Source organism: Cydia fagiglandana, chromosome 5, assembly GCF_963556715.1.
Source record: "Cydia fagiglandana chromosome 5, ilCydFagi1.1, whole genome shotgun sequence".
Taxonomy (NCBI): Eukaryota; Metazoa; Arthropoda; class Insecta; order Lepidoptera; family Tortricidae; genus Cydia; species Cydia fagiglandana.
In genome coordinates, this window is record NC_085936.1 from 16,241,254 (window position 1) to 16,250,383 (window position 9,130).

General features: G+C 38.7%; 1 protein-coding gene across 1 annotated transcript; it reads right to left on the reverse strand.

Moving 5' to 3' along the window:
• Positions 1-1,340: 1,340 nt before the first annotated feature.
• LOC134664840 (serine protease gd-like) lies at positions 1,341-8,365 on the reverse strand. Its single transcript, XM_063521574.1, has 7 exons — positions 7,571-8,365; positions 6,116-6,295; positions 5,030-5,258; positions 3,914-4,026; positions 3,314-3,475; positions 2,405-2,567; positions 1,341-1,765 (listed from the first exon to the last, which is right to left on the reverse strand). Exons 1-7 carry the CDS (start codon positions 7,796-7,798, stop codon positions 1,539-1,541), a joined length of 1,302 nt encoding a protein of 433 aa, XP_063377644.1. The 5' UTR covers positions 7,799-8,365; the 3' UTR covers positions 1,341-1,538.
• Between the last annotated feature and the right edge of the window lie 765 nt (positions 8,366-9,130).

Sequence of the window (9,130 nt, forward strand, 5' to 3'; positions counted from 1 at the left end):
ACTAGCGCGACTTCAAGTATTGAGACTTGAGAGACGTATTCTAACTGTAATGGTTCCTCTACACGATGGCCCAGCGCCGGCCACTCCAAGGAACCCAGCCATGCGGTAGAATGAGATAGCAATATCACTTGCTCCCTCTAACGCATAAATGCGTCCCTTGGAGTGGCCGGCGCTGGGCCATCGTGTAGAGGAGCCATAATAAGAGGTTAGGAGTTTGATCTGGATTTGATATGTACTGTGTCTTCGCACTTGATGTATGAAGGAAGACGCGCACGCGCCAGATAAGAAGTGTTAAATGTGCAAGAAAGGGTAAAAAGCAAAGCTATGGACTATTAGATTCATCCCGTAAAATACAAGTGTGATAGAACTAGCTAAGTAGGTAGCAGAATTAGCCTTATAAAAATATCTTCCTATTATATATTTCTTCATTCGTATCAGCCCCTATCTATGTCACAAAATTTTAAGCTTATTAGAATATTTAAAACAAAAAAGCAGGTAAATTATTTTAGGGGTTAAACGTTTTACGATATCATAACAATTTAAGTATTTCAAGAACACTTAAATTTACTGCTTTTATAATCTTAAAATTTTTACTGTTGTTTTTGGCATTAAAATTGTAATTTTATTTTGAATGTTGCCTTTTAATGTTAAAGTGAATGTCTCTGTCACAATTTTATTACACAGCAAGAAAAATGTACAATTTTTATGTATTTTAACTCTAACTTAATTACAAAATATCAGACAGGAAAGTGAATAATTACATACATACTTCGATAATAAAACTAGCAACTTTATTAACTACTTATCTAAGAAACTGCCACTGCCATTCCACATTGATGTACCTGTGTCAAATTCAATAAAATAATGCATAAAAAAAACAAATAGTTTACAAAGCCGGATACCACTTTACTATCTGATTACACTCGAAATAAGTATTGATTAGGTGGTGTACTATTTTACGAATAAAACTTAAATTAAATATCACTTTTCTTAAGTAATTTGAGGCGACTAAACCAACCGTTTCACGATAACCTGAGCCCGGAGTGATGAAACAACCAAGTATAGTGAACTGCCACATCGGTGTACCCACAAGCACTGCATTTGCCTAACTGAGACATCACTTTTGAATATCACACCAAGTGATACGGCACACTTTGACAAATGGACAACAAACCTCGGAGTACACAGCTTAGCTTGTAGTCTTTTTATATTATGTTGCCCCTATACTTAAGCCCGGACTGATAACCAGGTATAGTGAAGAGCTACATCCGTGTACACCACATAAATGCTTCGGATCACGCTCTGTAACCCCGACTGAAACAGCGCACTTGGACACCACGCCTTTGAGCACGTATCGTTAAGCTTATGGTCCCTCTATAGAATATTGCTCCTAATATACCTAAGCCCGGAATGATGGTACAGCCAGGTATAGTGAGGTGCTACATCCGTGTACACCACATAATGCTTCGGATCACACTCTGTAAGCCCGACGGAAACGGCGCACTTGGACAGCACGTATCTCTAAGCTTATGATCCCTCTATAGAATATTGCTCCTATACCTAAGCCCGGAATGATGATACAGCCAGGTATAGTGAGGTGCTACATCCGTGTACACCACATAATGCTTTGGATCACACTCTGTATGCCCGGCGGAAACGCCACACTTGGAGAGCACGCCACGAAGAACGTAGCTGATCTTGTGGTCGCTTTGCTGCACGCCTAGGATCAGGCCACCGCCGCTGTCGCCGTTTCGGGGGTTTATGCCTGGGGAAGAGGTTAGGTTTGAAAACAGCCCTTGTTAGAATCCATTAGTACTAAAGTAGACTTAAAACATCGAAACATCTAAAATCGAGTCGTTCTTTTGTATAGGTATATTTCTATTCTGGCACTCTTGCTTAATTCGCAATAGTGACAGAATAGAAATATATAATAGGGATAGATCATCGAATTTTGATAATAGTTTTGCTAATTTATAGTCTTGCTCGTGGATTTGAATGAAAAAGTGGTTTACTAGTTAGAAATTCGATTATGCCCTAAAACTTGAACCATAATTGTATTTTAATTTACGTTAACCTTAACTATTTACAAACTCGCGTCCTTGAAAGTATTACTCCTTGCTTTTATTTTACGCAACTACTTTTAGTTTCGTAATTCAATGTAGTGTTTACACCAACACGTGCGTAAACTCAAAGCGCGTCTACTACTTACAATCTTAATTATAAACAACAAGGGTCATTCCGATTGCTTATTGAGCGTGAGAGAGTCCAACGCTTATGAGTGATGCCAGTGTAACTAACATACTTCAATTACAAATAGTTTTTACGTCGATCGTTACACTGGTTTACTCAAGTGTTCGACTCCTGCATTAAAAGGAATACACGGCCAGGTATCGAAAACATTTACCAGAAGTCGGTCCATAGCCGGCGCAGAAGCTGAACTCGTTGAGGAGATTCTTGTATACTTTGGGCGAGTATGCGAGGCAAGTGGTGTCGTTTTGAATCATGGTGTAGGCTGACCGGAGAACATCGGAGAGCTGGTTGGTCTCTGTGTAGCCGAAGCCGACAACCTAGTGGATAGGTTATTTTATTATTAATAAATGAATTCGACAAAAAATAAAATAATAACGAGCCCTGAATATTAGACATGAGTCGTTCATGACTTTCATGAGTGAGTGATTTACATGAACTATATGTCTTTTGATTGAACTCACTCACCCTTCAACTCACAGAAAATTAAACTAGCTCAGTAACTTATGTATCTCAGTATTACTTGCTCGCTCTTTCCTACTCATGATTCGAATTTCACGGAAGAGCCAAACTAGTGAGACGATGCGAATATGCGATACGTCAGTTTTGGAGCGGTTCGGAATAATTCCGAGGGTGTCAGAAAACATGACACAACAATTTCGGAAAACTGCACCGACAAAACAATTCTTTTTGATTCTTGAACTGCTAACAAACTTTCACGAGAATCGATTGATAAATGCTACATGTAGGAGAACATCCTGACATACTCGTACGAAAGCATTTTTGTCTAAGCTGAAACTCAGAGCTTCGCTAACGCTCGGTAAATAAAGTAAGCAATTTTCATCTTATATGTTAATTTAATTGAAATTTGACTTTCGTGCGACATACAGACAACAACACGCGCAACGTACGACGAGGCGGGCGGCGCGCTCAGTGCACGAAGTGCAGCCGCCGCGGGCACTCGAGCCTGAGGAAGGACCCCCGACGGGCGCGAAACATGTCGCCGATAGCGACTAAAAATTCTAGTGAGTGAAACCATTGTCGTCTAATTAATTTAATTCCTTACCGTTGCTTGTTTCCCGAACAAATCTTCCTTGCTATACACGGGGCCCCACAGACATACGGGCTGCACGTACGCCGTGTATTTGAACTTGTGCACTTTTATGATGGCCAGGTCCGAGGTAGCTAGGGCGTCCGTGTAGCCTGGGTGAAGCACTATGTCTTGAGCCTAAAATGCACACACAGCTAAATAGATTTAGAGAAACGCTCCAAAGTACAATTTTTTACTGTTAAATAATTAGGTAAAACCTATAAAATTGTTGACGGAGTCTTTAAGAATGACACGTTAGACCGGGCCGTGTCCGACCCGGAGCTTCCGCCGCATCATTTTGTATGGAAAGCATCACGTGATAGCCTGTCATGTCATAGAAAAGTAAGCGCTGGAAGCTCCGGCCCGAACACGGCCCGGTCTACCGTGAGTCGTCCTTTATTCGCAGGCTCGAGCATTTTAACGTGCGCTTCTCAATACAGGACTCGACTCGGGACTTAAAATCCTCGGAAATTTTCAAAGAGCTGTCCGGTAAAACGAGTCGAGTTCTTCAAATTTAGACTCAAAAGACTCTAGTTCCTTGTACTCTGTGGTAAATTATCTTATCTAAATACTTACCACTAAAGCCTGCCTGCCTATCTGGTTATAGTCCGTGTGGTTATTGACGCCCGCGACGATGACCACCAATCCCGCCTCGATCAGAATACCACCTCTGCTCACGCAATGTCCAGCTTAAAACCAAATAAATCATTAATAGGTATTTACTCGAATTAAAGTGGACAGCGGAAGGTTGCCATCAGATCTATCGGAGCGGCTAAGGCGCTCACAAACATCTGAACACGCCTCTATTGTCAGGGCGTGAGAGTGTGTTTAGATATTGTGAACACCTTGGCTGCTCCGATATATCTGATGCCGACTGTACGTGGAGTATGTGTACAAACGCAAGATTTAAAAGCGACGAAAGAATTTGTTGGGTACGGTTATACGGTATTCTCCACATTGATCTTAGTTGAGTTTCGAAATTTTAGAGGCACCTAATTCTGTATTATCAGTATGCAAAGCGTTTGCTTCTATAAGCAATGTTTCCAGATTCTGTCCATGTTTTAATCTTCTTCTTTTTCCTCGCCTTTTCCCGTTACACAGGGCCGGGTTTCCTTCTTCTGAGTCTCCAGGCAGTTCTAATCTGAGCGTCAATGTCCTTATTTTGAGCGTTCTGATAAATATAATATTGTTTAACGGCACTTCACTATCGGCGCGATTCGGAAAGTGAATTAGAGATTAACTAGATACGATATAGTAAAGATATGTGACGTCCCACGGATAAAGGTACCTTATGGCGGTTGGCGCTTACGATTATTAACGTCGCTCCAATATTATTGCGGCGGTATGCGACGTAAGCGCCAGCCGCCATAGGGTACCCTTTGTCGTGGAACGTCACATAACTTTACTATTTCATATCTAGTGAATCTCTAATTAATTTCCCGAATCGCGGCGCCAGCCGCCATAAAGTACCTTTTGTCGTGGAACGTCACATATCTTTACTATTTCATATCTAGTGCATCTCTTATTCATTTCCCGAATCGAGCCGTATTATTAATCAATAGACGAATAAGATCAGATCACTTTAGCCAGCTCTAACTCTCTCCAGATCGCACACTTGCTTGTTATCTTTCTTATGGATTAGTTGTTTCATTACTTACTAAGTAATATATTATTGTAAGAGATAAAGCATACCTGTCAAAACAGCAGTACTTGATATAATACTGCCGCCGCACTCATATACTGTGACGTCACTGTTTGGCTTCTTCTTAAGCAAAGCCACATGCCAAGGCCAATCGCCAGCCAAAGCTTGAGTTCTGACTGAGGTAAGTTCAGCGTGTTCCAACGCTCTTCTTCCACACACTTGCTTGTAGACCTCTTTTGGATTTGTTGTTACATTTAGAGATTCAATAGTTTGCGCCGCCTAGAAAGGAAAAAATAATATATACTGACATGACATTGTATGTAAGTAGGTATAGCCTCCTAAGTCCGAGAGTAATTTTTGCGGTTTTGAATTTGGAACCTTGTTTTATTCGATTATAAAAAAAAAAATCGATTAGATTTTGTCCTTCTAAAAGGACATCATGACTTAGGGTCGGTTGCACCAAACTGTTCGTATCGTTAAAGAGTTCGCAAAATTTTTATGTATGGAAAGTTTCATAGTAAAGCGCTGAGGCGCGCCGGCTGACGTTGATCAGTCTGTCTAATGTGGTTGGTGCAACTGGCCCTTAGAAGGACAGGAACTTAAAATTGTCCCAATCTTCAAAGTACTAAAAACATTTGCACCTGCATTTGTGTGGTTCTTAGCTTCTTTCTTTTACTGTGTGTTGACCCTACTATATATCATCCTGCCACATAATTAGAAGAAATTCCATATTTTTCTTATCAAAATTTGGATTTTGTGCAGCGAAAAGAAAACGAGTCTAAGTTTACCTACTACCCTTCCAGACGCTCCATTATTAAAACCGACCCTTTGACATCCAACGGAAGCTGTCGATGTCTCAGAAAAAAAAACAAATTCTTAATATTCAATTACCAAGAATATTAAAACAGATAAAAGGTGTATTATTTTCAAAATCACTGTCAACTTGTTACAATTAAAAGAAAAGATATCAAATGGTAAACAACTGACGATCGGGTTTCCCCTCTCATTTAGTTTAGACCTCTTTTCTCTTGCTTTTATTGAACTTAAGTCTTATTATCGCGTACTTTTACGGCTTTTTGCCATACTTTTTTGTGCTCTACTGCTTTCAACATAATCACTATATTGCCGTGGCATACCTTAATGGCGTCGTTGCAAAGCGTCTCGTTATTGAGCTTAAAGTTGGCCACGGTTGGTACTTGGGTGCTGTTATCAGCCAACCGTATGAAGAAGTAGTACTGTTTGGGCAACGCTCCTTTTGGGCGAAGGATGAATCGGTGCCAATCATCTCGTACCGACATTGTGGAATTCTGGGAGCTCTGTAAACATATTACCTTCATTTTATTTAAGTTTTAAGAGAGCTCATTGACATTCGGCTCTCCACAGCGTGTCATGAGCGAGCCTTTAGATTCTTCGGAAATATTATGCGGGCTCCAACGCATGATGTGGAGAAACATAATTTTAGGGCGAATGAATGGCAAACGTGCTCGGGACCGATTAATTAATTTGCACAAATTGTTAGGATTTACTAAATCGTGCGGGGTCTTAATTAAAAGTTCTTAAACTTTTTGGATGTGTAACGAATGTGTGTTTTATTTGAGTAATAATTTGAAAAGATTGAAGACAAAAAAGTGAACATTTAACTAAGGTGTCAATTTTATAAATCAGGTATGTAGGTAACGACAGTTTTTACTGCAGGCAAAGATATATGTAACTCCGTATAAGATAAATAACGTCTAAGAAAAAAACGTGCCTCGGAAATCAAGAAAAAGTCATTCTCGAATAGATGGCGCCATTACCTTTGGCCTATTCTCGCCTAGATAGCGTTGACGACACCGTTTGATATTTAACAATTTTAACACATACCAGTGAAAGAACATGGGTCAGTATAGAACAATAAAAATTAAAAATCATTTATCTGTATACACATTTTGATTAATCTATACATTTTCAATTTTATTTTAAGTTTTAATCGTGTGTCGATAGATGGCAGTAAATATACCGTGGCTACAAAATTTACTATGGCAATAGCCCTCTATACTATCTATTCTCTTTGCTGCAGGTAACAGGACGGCCGGAAATTAATTAATTGCGAAAAAACAGCATTTTAGCAAAAAACAGCATATCAAATAAATAAAAATTAATAAATCCTTTATTCAGATGAAATAAACCCTATTTTACAAAAGTTTTTCTTCTGCCAAACTGCAGGGCAGTTTGTTGGCAGAGGGATTAGGGAAAAATTGTTAATGCCAATGCTTCATAAGACCCTGCGTCAGAGCTTATAAATACCCGGATATCCTATTTCAAAGTAACGGGGCTATAATTGATAGTAATTAGCGTAATTATGTAGTATCTACACATATTTTTATAGGTAATATGCGAAACATTATAATGAATTTAATTTGGAGTTGAAACTCTAGGTCCATGGGGTCCCAGCGCGCATAAGTTGTTCGCAGAAAACGCGAAGCGTCTGGTTGACGTAACTGGTTTAAGTTAGTTATTAATTTCGTTTAGTAGTACCACTGTATATATATTGTATGTAAAAAAATTATATATCCGTTTAATTAGATACACCCATTGATATATCGACTTACCCCATACAGCTCGACTTGTCGTTCAAACTGAATGTCCAATTCCACCTCAGTCAAATGAGGGTACAACTCAAAATACACCACACCCCGCCACTCGGCCGCTGTAACCTTGTCAAACTGAAGCACCCCCAAACCGCAAGGATCATACCTCGTCAACACAGATCCTTCTATGGCCATAGATTCTACCTCCACCATACACAATGCCACACATAATAAAAATTTAAAAAACATTGTTGAGTATTAATTTTTCTTAAACACTATTTTATTGTGACAATTTCGGCCGAACACTGACCACTAAAATCAGTGAACGTTATCAAACCGGCATATACAGCGTGTCCTAATTTCACCTTAAAACTACAGCGAACGTCGTCGCACTTGTCCTGAGAATTGTGGTCAAATGAATAAAACGCGCACTTTTAAGTGAAAGTTTTCAGTGACTCATATTGACGGGCGTCGCAAAAATTTTCTTTGTTATAATTTATTTGTAGGGTTTTATTGGGTCAGTTTTAACATAAATTAGTCATGATGACGAATTATTCATATGCATTATGTGTGCTCGGTCTGGTCGAAGAGGTTAGCCTACTGACCCAAACATTTGTTATACAATTTGCAGATGTGGTGTGAACAGGTGTATGGCAAATTAGCTGGGCATGAGTGCCTTCTGTATAAAGCGTATATTTGTTTTACTCTCGTTTTCGTTTGTAATTAATAATGTATTGTTAGTGATCGTAAATATATTCATTTGCGCTGTTAGAATATTTTCATGGGTCTATTTTAATTTTAAATTAATTGTTTAATTTAAAGGAATTTTACTGTTATTAAGTATGTAATTTGAGATAGACCAATTATCTGCAGCGATTTTGATAGCCCACGCAGTGCAAGTGTCATTTTAAACGCCAAACTTATACAGGGTTACTTTTTTACCAGTACAATAAATCAACATAGGTACGTAATTGTTGCCAAAAATAAAAAATACCAGCATTCTTTGTTACTACTATTTGGGAACAAAAAAACAAAAATACCAATGCCCGAACTTATCCGCTAAAGTACTAGAAAATGTGGATGCCTTACGCATCAATTAGCAAACGCACGAACTGGCAACTGTTTGTTTACGTCATCGCGCGCGATTTAGCGAGCGGCTTAGTGCAACCAGAAGTTACTAAATTGGTGAAGGATAAATTAATTGATGCGAAATAAAATAAAAAGTTTTTTATTTGTGCAATGTGATCTATTATCGATACCAATGATGTGGTAAAATTTATTGTACCGGTAAAAAAGTAACCCTGTATGAAATTATGACGTTGTAAATAACACTAGCACTTCGTGGGCTATCAAAATCGCTGCAGACTTTTCTTGGTTTAACTCTATTAGCTGAGATTAAGTGTAGTGAAAACAATAATTATAATTTCCTAATTAAAAAATATTGAAATTAGATACAAAACGTCTAAATAGATACGTTCCTAAATTTTTTCATCATGCTGTATTAATAAGCTTGATATCGTACTCTTAAAAGAGCAAGGTCGTATCTTCCTACCAACATTAATCAGATAAGTCTTTTTTCCA